The 13,354-nt window shown below is 35.8% G+C and overlaps 1 protein-coding gene across 1 annotated transcript in view; it reads right to left on the bottom strand.

The window, feature by feature from the left end:
- Positions 1-2,143, bottom strand: part of slc14a2 (solute carrier family 14 member 2) — a 6,611-nt gene extending 4,468 nt beyond the window's left edge. Inside the window, exons 1-5 of the mRNA XM_016573302.1 lie at positions 2,076-2,143; positions 1,884-1,946; positions 1,563-1,731; positions 845-1,034; positions 638-766 (exon numbers count right to left, since the gene is read on the bottom strand). Coding sequence (XP_016428788.1) covers positions 638-766; positions 845-1,034; positions 1,563-1,731; positions 1,884-1,946; positions 2,076-2,099 — 575 coding nt within the window. The 5' untranslated portion in view covers positions 2,100-2,143. The remainder of the gene's footprint in view (positions 1-637; positions 767-844; positions 1,035-1,562; positions 1,732-1,883; positions 1,947-2,075) is intronic.
- Positions 2,144-13,354: the final 11,211 nt, after the last annotated feature.

Genomic DNA, 13,354 nt, shown 5'->3' with positions numbered 1-13,354 from the left:
ACTTCCAAAAATGGTATACTACCGTAAAATTAATGTCCAATACATGTAATGTCCAATACAGTTTTTCACCGTATATAGTAGGGGAATTTACCATTAACCATTTAACAGGTTTTTACTGTAGCATTTTTACAGTCTTTTACCGTTAAATTCACGGTCATTTTTTACAGTGTTGGGTTTGTGGGATGTGCACCCCTTTTTTGTATTTTTGATATAGAGAAAAACTGGGCATCATACACAAAATGACTGATGACACACTACCAGACTATCTAGTCATTCCAAACACAACAAACTCATGCAGAAACGTACGTCTCGTTGATAGGAGACGCGTGACAAATGAAAACAACGTGTTCAAAAATCTGTTCAAAATATCAAATATGTTTGATATCCATCAACTGGATGGATTCATAGTCTAAAGCTAAAAAATCAGAGTCTGTCGATTATACACTACGTGATTTTCTGTGAAATCTACCAGATATGACCACCCAGTATCTGCAGACTGGCATCGCCTAATCAAGACTGCAATTGATTAAGGGGGAAAAAATTCTTATAGTGTATTACAGTCTTCAGATATTTCTTTCTTTCCTTTTTTAAATCCAAATCCAAATGAATGAACTGAAGAACCAAGAGATGAACTCACCATGCCATTGACATGAAAATGTTGGGAAGAAGCAGCCACCAATACCAATCTCCTGCATTTGAGAAAACCGCCATCAGGAGACCAACTAAGATGCCGTTATATCCGTACAGGCCGTTTGCGATTGCACCTCTGAGGGGAATACAGTATAACACTGAAACCTTGCTCAAACATTTAGAGCATCATAATGTAAATGTATCACCTAAATACCTGTTCTGACCAATGATGAGGGCAGAAATCGTAGCAAACAAAGTGCCAACAAAACCATTGAGTGCCCACCATCGGTTCTGCAGGATCAATCCAGCAAAGATGATCAGTCCACTGAGAGGGTTGTTCACAAACATCACCTGAGCAGCTCCCCGCAGCACCCAGTCCAGAATCTGGAGCAAGATAAATTGCCCTGAACAGGGTAAACATGTGAGAGAACATAGTCGGTACACAGAAAATCTCCATAGAAGTTATACAATACTGTATTTACATTATGAAATAATGTGACTGCTACTACATTACTGCTACTAATCTGCATAGCTGTGAGTGTGTGTTTTGGAGTTAACAAAGGCCATTAAAAAAGATTACACTATATGTCAATAGAGTGCATATATTAATTTTAATTAAGAGCTTATTGTTTTTCAGTCAGGTGTGGATCACTCACTATCCAACTTGCTAGAGCATGTGGATTAAAAAAGTGGTGAGTAAATCAACTAAATGAGCACATCTAACAGATTCCCACTGGTTTACAGGTAACAGAACAGTTTTAGAATGATGCGAGTGTTACAATATAACTGTTGTTCAGTCATCTTTGTAGTGAAAGAAACAGAAATGTTTAGCGGGGTTATAGAACAGGGCTTTTCCCTACCTGAATATGATTACCTCATTGATCATTTTCTAAATTACTCATGTGCAAACACTCCCCTACTAACTCTTGTACCTTTCATCCATTCACCGAACACAGCCATGTCTCCAGCAATGTAAGAACCCCATTGCATGAGCTTTGCTTTAAACTTCTCATGTGAATTTGGCCTCTCGGGTCCCTGTGGCTGCTGTTTCTTCTGCTCTGTAGTTTCACAGACTGGATTTGCCATGAGTGGTTGTAGCTCCTGTAAATGTTCACAGATTTCAGTGGTGTAATAAAGGTGCTGATCAAAACCAGGCTCAGGACTGATGTTCTTTGCAGGGGGTGTTTACGTTCCTTTGGAGCAAACAGGACCGGATTTTCCTTTTCAAAAGACAAAAACAGGAAACCCCTCACCTTTGTGTTTTGAGTGCTGGGATATTGTGAAGTAGAAGTTCTGCATACATTCAGTGGGCCACCCTTCAAAAAAAGAATTACATATTTTATTATTTCATTCCATTTAATTAAGCAAGTTTAGATACCATCATACTAAATTAGACAGACAATTTACTGATACTGAGATTGTGAGAGAGAAATGAGCAGATGTACCTTAGTGCGTTGTGTTCCAGGCATATATGAGGCCAGTTATAGAAGCAAAGAGGTCCATAAAGTCGCAGCTCTGATGGTTTTAGTGCTGGGCTGCACGCGTTGCTCCACCTCTGTTCATGCAGTGCTGATGCAAATGAGTGATAAAGCTCGCTCTCATTCCCTCTGCATTCCTTTGACATACAGTTTGGTCCTTTCTGAGTTGCTTGAGCAGGTTTCTGTCACTAATTTCGCTTTCATTTCACTCTGATTAGCTCTGATTAGCTCTGATTAGCTGTTAAAGCCATAAAAATGATACTTTATGGCTTTAGAGTTATGAGAAATGCATTGGGTCTGATCAATATAAACTGTTGATATTTTTCATTAGCTATTCCTTAACTAAAACAAAGTTTAAATACCTGATCACACAAATATGGATTAACTCATTAGTACTTGCAGCAAATCACAGCTTGCCAATCAGCTGAGACTTGCTGAGCACAAAAGGATATCTGTTGTTCAGACCACTGGCAGTTCTGTTCACAAGTGCATTTGTGAGACGTAACTGTGTCAGACAGGAGACCTGCAGCACAGCTCTCTTCAGATTTGAGTTACTCTACTGTTCAAAACGTTTTTGAAAGAGGTCACTTGTGCTCACCAAGGCTGCATTTATTTGTAAAAATGCATTAAAACACATCTGTTAAGGTTTATTATTACAATTCATAATGACCATTTTCTTTTTACTGTTTAATTTGATTTAATTTTCAGGATTTCTGTAATGGCAAAGCTGAATTTTCAGCAGCCATTACTTCAGTCTCATTATCCTTCAGAAATCATTCTGACATGCTGATTTGAAACATTTATTATTGTTTATCAATGAAAATAGTTGTGCTGCTTAATATTTTTGTGGAAACTTGATTTTTTTTTTTTTTCACAAGTTCAAAATAACATTTATTTTAAACAGAAATATTTTGTGACAATGTAAATTTCTTTACTGACTTTATAGCTCAATAAATGTATTAATTACACAATAAATAAATAAAATCTTATTGATAGATCATGATATATCTACCAGGGGCAAGTTCAAGCTCAAACCGGTGTGCACCGTTTTGCTGCGGTTTCCGGTTTGAACGACATGTTTCCTGGAAACGGTGTGCAACGGGGTTTGAGATGCGTTTTCTCTTGTTTGGTGGGTGTGTCAAACATGTCAGCCCAATCAGCAGCAACATGTATATAAACCACGCGGTATTAAAGAGACAGCTCGCACAATGTAATTAACATCCAAATAAATTCACAAGAGCAAGTATATTGTTTGCACATGTTTATTTACATTAAAGGCAAAATAACTGAAATAATAAGAGCACAAGTATAGATCTGGAACTTCTTTAAGTCTGTCTAAATACAATTTAGTAATTGCAATGTCTTCTGGTCCAAATCCTTTCCTTAGGAAGGTGTGCTAAATACTGATTAATGTAAAATACTATACATATTTATATATTTTGCTATTGCATTGTGGAGTGACACTTTCATAAACTTTTCTATACCCCTCTGATTATATAATGGTAAATATTACAATATCATAGCACAACAACAGTGATCAGCAATAATGAAAAGCCTAATACTCACAATAAAAATAATAAGGTCATATAAAGATCATAACACAGTCTTGGAGGTAAGAAGTGGATTATACTTCTCCTGAAATGTTTGTCTTTTCATCCTGAAATGCGAGGCAAATGTTGGATCACAATAATTAGGAACCACAGTTTCCACAAATCCCTTCTAGTAATTGCAATGTCTTCTATTGGGTGCTAAATGCTGATTAATGTAACATAAAAATACTATACATATTTATATATTTTGCTATTGTATTATGGAGTGACACTTTCATAGACTTTTCTATACTGCTCTGATTATATAATGGTAAATATTACAATATAGCACAACAACAGTGATCAGCAATAATGATAAGCCGAATACTCACAATCAAAATAATAAGGTCATATAGATCATAACACAGTCTTGGAGGTAAGAAGTGGATTATCCTTCACCTGAAATGTTTGTCTTTTCATCCTGAAATGCGAGGCAAATGTTGGATCACAATAATTAGGAACCACAGCTTCCACAAATCCCTTCATTCGATTGGGATGTTCTCTTTTATGCTGGAGGGCAAGGGCAGTGACTGTAACATCAAGCATATTTTGCAGTTCACAATAAAAATAATGTCATATAGATCATAACACAATCTTGGAGGTAAAAAGTGGATTATCCTTCACCTTAAAAATGTTTGTCTTTTCATCCTGAAATGCGAGGCAAATGTTGGATCACAATAATTAGGAACCACAGTTTCCACAAATCCCTTCATTTGATTGGGATGTTCTCTTTTATTCTGGACGGCAAGGGCAATGACTGTACCATCGAGCGTATTTTGCAGTATTAAACACGTATTTATACTGATTTCATCAGGCTCCGAAAATTCTTAAAAAAGAACACAAAGAATGGCCTTCTCAGCTGCCATAGTTGCAACTCTTGCATCATCAGAACAGGGTGTTCAACGCACCACCGTTTCCATTTAAAAAACATTTTGCACCGTTTTTGTCGGGGCTGAACGCAGCCCTGATTTCCTTATAGTCGTGTTGTGACAAATCAAACTGTTAGCATAGCATCTTAGCCAGCATGTGATACAACTTTCTATTTTTGCCATAATCTCAGATGGGAAGTCTAGCGTGTCAAACATGTTTTACGGAGACTGTTATGCAACATTTCTCTCATTCACTAAAATGTACAATGTGTCTCTTCATTCATTTACGGAAGTTCTAAGCGGCCATGCAATGTATTTTTTTTCCTTCTTGTTTTCTCGTTATAACGACTTAATTTTCTCATTATCTCGACATAACCAGAGTTGTTTTCTCGTTATAACGACTAAGTCGTTATAACGAGAAAACAACTCTCGTTATGTCGAGATAACGAGAAAATTAAGTCGTTATAAGAGAAAACAACTCTCGTTATGTCGACATAACGAGAAAATTAAGTCGTTATAACGAGAAAACAACTGGTTATGTCGATATCACGAGAAAATTAAGTCGTTATAACGAGAAAACAACTCGTTATGTCGATATCACGAGAAAATTAAGTCGTTATAACGAGAAAACGAGAAGGAAAAAAAATTATATTGTATGGCGGCTTAGAACTTCCGTATTCATTCATGTTTCCCTCTAGGACAATGTGTTCACTGAACTTTGCTAGTAAACACTTCTAAAGATCTAAACATACTATATCTGTTTTTCTATATTTTCTAAATTATTTATTTTATTTATTATTTATTTATTTATTTTTAGTAGACAATTTAAAAAGCAGAGGCTATTTACAGTAAGTGCAAATAGTGATAGATGCTGTTTACACTAGGTGAAAATATCAATATTTCCTTAGCACTAAGTGTAAATAGCAGTTAGATTATTTGCACTTTGTGTAAATAGTGTCAAATGTTATTTATACTTAGTGTAAATGGTAGCAAATACTTTTTGCACCTCAGTGTTTTGTAGTACATTGTAAAACAGTATGATATAACAACAAATTAAGTGCATTTGATTATATTTGTTAAAATCATAAATGCCCCAGCAGGCACCTGACGTCTATGTAACGTCAGGTTGACGTTGGACATGACGTCAGACAGACGTTGCATTTTGGTTGAAAATCGGGTTGACGTCAATTTTTGACGTCAAATTGACGTTGACTTAACATAGGATTTTGGTTACACAACCTAAAAACAACAAAATATCAACGTCAGCTGACGTCGGTATTGGACATCAATTTAACATTGACATTAGACGTTGAATTTACATTGAATTTTGGTCACCCGACGTCGCAACCGAAATTTAACCAAATATCAACGTCTTATGACGTTGTGTGCCTGCTGGGTGAATGCTGCCTTATTTGGACCTTACTTTTCCCTATCCCTACACCTACCATACTGAATCTGCTGATCAGTAAAGGTATCCTCAAAGGTTCAGAAGAGCGACCACGGTTATACTGTATAGTTATGTATGGTATAATACGTTATTATTCCCAGCCCATCTGATCAGCATCAGGACAGCACATCAAATTTCAGTTATATGCCTATTAAATACCTTTTGTCACTTTTTTTCACTTTTTGAATAATTTATTTTTTATTTGAAGTAAATGCTCTCTGAGCTGATAAGCAATGTGAAAAGGGAGAAGAATGGAATCAGAAAATAATTCAGGTTGGTCACTCTTGTTATTCGCCACACCACTGCTCTTATACAAGTTTTCTTTCTTAAAGGAAAAGTTCACCCAAAAATTAAGATTTGCAAAAAATGCACTCACCCTCAGGCCATCCAAGGTGATGAGTTTGTTTCTTCATAGGAACAGATTTTATGAAATTGCTCATTACTGCATTTTGACTTCAAAGTGTCGCTTCTGGCCAAAATACCAATCCATAATCCATAATAACACTTCCTCCAGTAGAAAATGTCCATCCCCTGTTGTCCTCTCACATGAAAATCCACCAACATATTTGTTTAGAACTGTTTTGGACCATTTTCTTTTAAACAGTTCTTGACCTGTGCATATTTCTTTCACTGGAAAAAGCAATATTATGGACAGAGGACTACTTAAAAATGTCTTGATGGATTTGTTTATTACAAACACGCTGCTTTTCACAAGACGTTAACTGATGGACTGGAATCATGTTGATTACTAGTGGATTACTGTGATGTTTTTATCTGCTGTTCTGACGGCACCCATTCACTGCAGAGGATCCATTGGTAAGCAAATCACCTATTCATTCAGGCCACTTCCACTTTCAGCTGGCCTAAAATAAAAAAATACAAAATAAAAAAGATGGAAGCAGTACTGGAGTACTAGAAAAACAAAAACAAAACATTCAAGCAGAACAAAGAAGAGTACAGGCACATTTACCTGTTGAGAACAGTTTTCTTTCTATTTTTATTGTGTTCACTGTTAACAGCAATGACTGTACAAAAATAAATGGTCACAAACAAATTGCACACATAATAAGAGATCTTCAAGTGCCAATGTTGCCAATGTTCTCTCTTTCTTTCTCTCTCTCTCTCTCTCTGGGATAAATCACAACTGTAATAAAATCCACTGCAATTACTGTTGTTTCTTGTACCTGTGGGAATGAATACTGCCAGTATCATACGAAAAAAGCTATCTGTCCACTGACTAGGCTTGCTGAATTTTCATTTAATGGTGAAGTTGTCTTCATTTCCTCTTCAAAACAAGATGCACAGCTCCACCTCCAGGCAGGACAGATGAATGAGCCCACAGGGAATCTGCACCCACTGAACACAGGAGGGCAGAAGAGGTACACTTTTAATGCTGTGATCATGCTTGTGAAGTATGATGTGTTTTCATGTCTAAAGCTGAAGAACATAAAATGTTATTTAAAAAAAAATTACCATCCTATTTAGAAGGAAGATGCACTTTGCTTTATGTGTCTTCAAAGCGGACGGTTAATGCATTTCTTGAATTTAAGATGAGTATTAAAACAGACTGTCCCGATTACAACTGTCTATTCAGTGAGTTACATACTGACCTGTAGTCCCAGATCAGTGATGCCTCAGGAGAACATCTCTGCATCTGTGTATTATTTTAATCCAACTAAAGTCAACTGAACTTGATACATCATGACACTCAATAACAGGAATGCAAGTTTTCATTTTTTTTTAAGAGATGGTTTGGCAGGCATCGTGATGAGTTTTCCATATGGAAGCCCAGCTTTAAGAGCACATGTGATATTCGGTCCAGACAAGTATACAAACAATGGGAGATTGTGGTTAATTGATAATTAACTTAACTTGCTTGTCATTTTTTTAATCATGCACTGGACTTCAACTAATCAATTCTTTCTCATGTCTGACTCATGCTAAAAAAAAAATCAATTCATTGCAGAAAATGCCTGAATCCAGATTTTTTTTGTTCACAAAACCATCACAGTAAACTGAATTGAAAACACGTGTTGGGTAAACTGCTCTGCCTAATTTCTAACAGGCAATTTACGTATCGTGAAATGAGGAAAGTATACGCTTCTTCCTAATAATATGGCCTAGCATATAATACTATATTGAATTTCGCCAACTGTCTTAAAATAACCAATAATTATTTTGGAGTAGGAAATTAGGTTATAAATTCTACAACTTTTTGTCATGTCTGCAGAATGAAGCTGCACATCAAAATGTGAATTCCTCTAGTTTGAGTTCCAGAGCACTGCATCGCAGACAGTCACACCACCTGCACAAACACTTTCTTGCCCGAAAGTAGTAGTTGAGCTGCCAGTAGTAGTAGTCCTGCCAGAGAATGAATAATCCTGACTAGCTTTATTTGCATGGGTAAATTTCTGCAATCGCATTGAAATTACAAGTGGCAACAGTTCCAACTTTATAGTTCTTGAAGGAACTGGTCACCAACACAAAACCAGTGCAGTGCAGGTGAGTATGAACACAAGAACAGACCTGAGGGAGAAAGTCTGATAGAGCATGATGTTCTCATCTTGTTTTACTATAAAATAACCTGGTCGAATGTTCCTTGTAAAAACAAGTAAGATTCATGTAAAGCGATTCCTGAAAAACGCCTTTATCGAAAGTCCACAAAGGGAGCTAAATTATCTAGATTTAGTGATAGGAGATACCTAAAAGTGAGACCAAAGTTCTTTAAGGTCAAGTCCCGAAGACTACATAAACCACAGGTGGCAGTTCACAGATTCTTGTAATTCATATTATCATTGATGGATCTGTCAAGTCATTAGTCAGAGTCAAAGGCGAGTGGAGTGACATCTACTCTCTCCCATCTACAGCACTGTCCCTGCATTCCATATACAATAGGTTGGCTATATATGGCCAACTACCTTACTTACACATGCAGACAGCCAAACGAGCAGAAGTGGTTTCCAGATGTTGACATAGACAGACAGTAATTGGAGTTTGTGATGACTTCCAGCTGCCATGGAACACGGCCAGTGAATTCTCCAAAGGGAGTGAATGTTCTGTGCCATAACTCACACAGCAAGGTTTACAATAATAATAATAATAACATACTTTGCCATCTTGTGGGGGAAAAAATGACACAGTGATTGCATTTTTCTTTTCTTTTTTCTTTTTTTTGCATCTAAAGCTCAGGAGAGACGTGCAGAGCTTGTAATGCTGACCAGAGCAGCATCCAATAACACTTTGTTGTCCAAATGTTTCCCAATTTTAGAACAGCACAAATTTTACTCCTAAAGTCTTACCATGCTTGCAAAATAGATTTTATTTTACACTTATATATTTGGCAGAGGCTTACATTAAGGTATACATTTGATCAGTTCATGCATTTCATAGAGTTGAACCCATGACCTTGAAGTTGCTAGTGTCATGTTCTACTGTTACAGGAGTTCTGGAATATTTCAAATTTAACATAATATATAACATTCAATGATACATGCAAACACGTATTCATACAAGTTAATGTTGCAACAAACATCAAATATTCTCCAAATGCTATGTGCAAATATGTTGCTTTTACTCCAATATTTGAAGTTGTTTAGGAAAAAACACCTACAGATGTTTTCTCCAGTGGTTTCCGAAAAGCATCTAGCATGAAGTCTTTGAAAACACATCTGCTGTTTGCTTGTCAAAGTGACTTCAAGTGACTATTTGTATAAGATTTCCCTAACGGTCACAATGCCAAAAATTCTCTTCTCAACATCTACTAATACACAAAAGACAACAACAAGGCCGTATGACAGTTGTAGAGTACACATTGAGGGCAGGTTTAATGCTGTTTATCTGCAATATTATGAAACAGCTCCTAGACTTATACTTTGTCTTTAAACCTTCACGTTCCAAGTACAAGTCTATGCCACTGAAACCACTGTAAGATCTTATGGGTTGAAAACTTCACCTGGCCTGCTGTAAATTATAATGCTGTCAGATCACACAAAAATTTAAATTCATCGTTTTATCATCCTCATGTCATTCCAAACATTTCTTTTCAAGATTTTTAGAAAATGTCCCAACCACTTTTTTCAAAAATTAAATTATGGAAGCTTGTTTCCACCACACGATAAAAAAATAAAATAAATAATAATAAAGGCAATTGCGACATTTTATGTATCTCACAATTATGACTTTTTTCTTGAAATTCTGAGAAAAATAGAATAAGAATTGAGAGATATAAACTCAGAACTTTGAGATGTTAACTCACAATTTTGAGATATAAACTTACAATTGCGAGACATAAGTGAGACTTGTGAAATCAAAAGGTGCAATTACTTTTTTATTATTATTATTCTGTAGTGGACACACAAAAAATAGTGAGATTTAAATGTATTATTTACCTTTTGATTATTATTATTATTATTATTTGTGGTGGAAATAGGCTTCCGTATAAATGACTTTCATTTAATTTCAGAATTTTTATTTTTGGGTGAACTGTATATTTAAGCCATTTTTAGCAACAATTACACGTTTCTGCAGTTCATTACATAAAAATAAATGCTTCACATTCCTAATATTCAACAAAAGTTGTGTTACTAAATTTGAACACCTAGTGCCCAATAAAATGGCACACAGCATAAAGGCTCACCAGATTTCGTCATATTTCATGTAGTCATTTGACTCACTGTAATATGTAAACCTGAAATGAATAAACACTTGTAGTAGCACTACACCTTCTAATCTGGCCTGCTTTACTTTGCAGTGAACATGGGGCTTTCACGATTAATGCTGTACCTCTGATTAATCACAAAAACCTGCGTTTTTCCTCACGCTGGCAGTTTGAGGGGCAATGGTTAGAAACCCTTAACACTGACATAGACCAGATGTTGGCAACATCCCCAGTTTTACTCTAAATGAAATGGCAGCAAACAGCCAACAACCTGAGCTGCTTTCACTATGAAATTATATGTTTACAATAATGTGCTATTGCTGGGGCACAGGAGTGAAGTTTCTCAAGGAGCGGGAAAATGAAACCAGCTGTGAATAGTCAGGAACAGTTTGGGTACGGATAAAAAAAATCTGAGGTTCTGACGGGTAGACAGAAGACTCTTTTCATTAATGTGACAAGTTTTGGATCTTTAGGGTTTCAAGTTGCATTTTTAATTTGTTTGCTTGTTTCGTTCCTTATTATTTTCCTTATGCACTTTCATGTCCATCTTTTTTAAAGGAATATGCTGGGTTTATACAAGTTAAGCTCAATTGACAGCATTTGTGGCACCACAAAATTTTTCCTTTTTTATTTATTTTATCTAAAAAAAAGCACAAATTAAGGTGAATGGGGATATTTAATAGTATTAAAAAGTTTACAGTTTAGACAGACAGACAGGCAGACAGATAGACAGATAGATAGATAGATAGATAGATAGATAGATAGAATGAGGACAATTTTTATTTAAAAACAAACATTTGAAGCTTATAATTTTATAAAAACATTAATTCTTGTGTATTATTTAAGCTCTAAAGTTGTACTTGTCACTTTTATGTTATCTTACGATTTTAGGTGTTACGTTGGAAACCCAACCAAGTTGTAAAATTGGATGTAACTTTACACAGAAAAGGTTAATAAGCCATTTTTCACACTGAAATTAAGTAAACATGCATACTGTTTACATCTTGTCGCTATACTATTGAAACAGAGAGTATAACTGTACTTTTATAGACTGGCCTCATTCACTTACGTTACAAGTGGCTCACTGTAACCCAGATTTTTGCTTTTCTTAAATCAAATGAGGGAAAAGTCTAAATACATTCTGTGGCAATCAAAATTATGCCACAAATGCAGTCAAGTGAGCTCAACTTGTAATAAACCTGAGATGTTTCTTTGATGGTGCTTAAAAAAATAAAAGTACATGGAAAAAAACCCTAGAGGGTTATATAATGTATTTGCTCAGAGAGCTCTTCTATCCAGAACAATAAAGAGAAGAAGAACTCACTGCCCTGAAGTGAAGAGGATCAAATAAAATCAACACTCATCACTATGATGGAACCTAAGCAACATAAACAGTAACGTATTACCTTCTTCCATTTCTGACTTCAGTGGCATTACATAATGTCACAGCCATCCACCGTTTCAGATTCAATTAATTCTCCAGAGCGACCAAGGGTCAGTTTGCCTCTAGCAATCGGGTGTTAAGTGCTTTGCTCAATGCTAGTGAACTCTCACCAGCTCTGCAGTGGCATCAGCCACTTCTTCCTAGTATTGAAGACACATCTTTAGTGCTTGAAGCCTGTATACTTACACACATTGATATGCAAGATCATATTGATCGGCCACTGCATAGTCATCTAAAAACAAGTGAGTCCCATGCAAACGTATGAAAAGCTGGGAAAGTGAAGTGTTTCCAAAACAAAACAGACATGCGACACTAACATAACAGCGTTATAATGTTTTAAGAACCGTGCCGTAGGAAAAATATCTCACCTCGGCGTCTGAGGACCTAACCTTTCAGACCCTCTCTATATGCTCGGAAAGAGGGAGCCGGTGAAGGAGACTTGCGTGCTTTGCTCCAAGCCTTGAGTTAGCCTCACTAATTGCTGGGAATAAAAGCGCCTTTTCACTAAACAGAAACCTGAGTCCTCTGCTGGGAGAGCTTTCCTGTAAGTAGCTCTCGGGAAGAGCAATCAAAGACTTGGAGTCACTGTGGAGAAACAAAGAACAAAAAAAATAAGTTACAAGAAAGTAAATCTCAAGTTCAAGTCTGTGTGTCTTGCAGGACAAATGGTACAAAGAAAATAGTGAAAATGGATACAAAATGCAAGATGGATGAGAGATTAAAGATTTTTGAAGCGTTTTGAAGATTTGAAGGAGGAACATTGGAAAATCCTCAAACTGAAATCACCTGGGGGCCACTTGGTGTATGAAGGGCAAACAAGTTCTTCAGGAGCCAGTGGAACAGTTGAACAAATGTTTTTACAACTATGATTTTTAACAATATTCAGTTTGCTAGTGCACCTAGTGTTTTTATTTTTTATTAAATAATAATACGAAAATTATTATTATTAATAATTAAGCTAATAAATAAATATTATAATAATATACAGAATATGCATTCATTATTTAACATTCTGTTATAGCGAAAAAATTAATGAATGAATTTATAAATATTACATATTAATACCAGTGTAATGTAACGAAGTAATAATACTTCGTTACAGTACTTAAGTATTTTTTGGGAGTATCTGTACTTTACTTGAGTTTTTATATTTCAGCCAACTTTTACTTTTACTCCACTACATTTCCTAATTAAAATGTATACTTTTACTCCGATACATTTCCCCGAAGCATATTCGTTA

Source organism: Sinocyclocheilus rhinocerous, unplaced genomic scaffold, assembly GCF_001515625.1.
Source record: "Sinocyclocheilus rhinocerous isolate Xijiao unplaced genomic scaffold, SAMN03320098_v1.1 scaffold1043, whole genome shotgun sequence".
Lineage (NCBI taxonomy): Eukaryota > Metazoa > Chordata > Actinopteri > Cypriniformes > Cyprinidae > Sinocyclocheilus > Sinocyclocheilus rhinocerous.
Note: the sequence above shows the minus strand (reverse complement) of the source record. Positions and strands in the feature narration are given on the sequence as shown.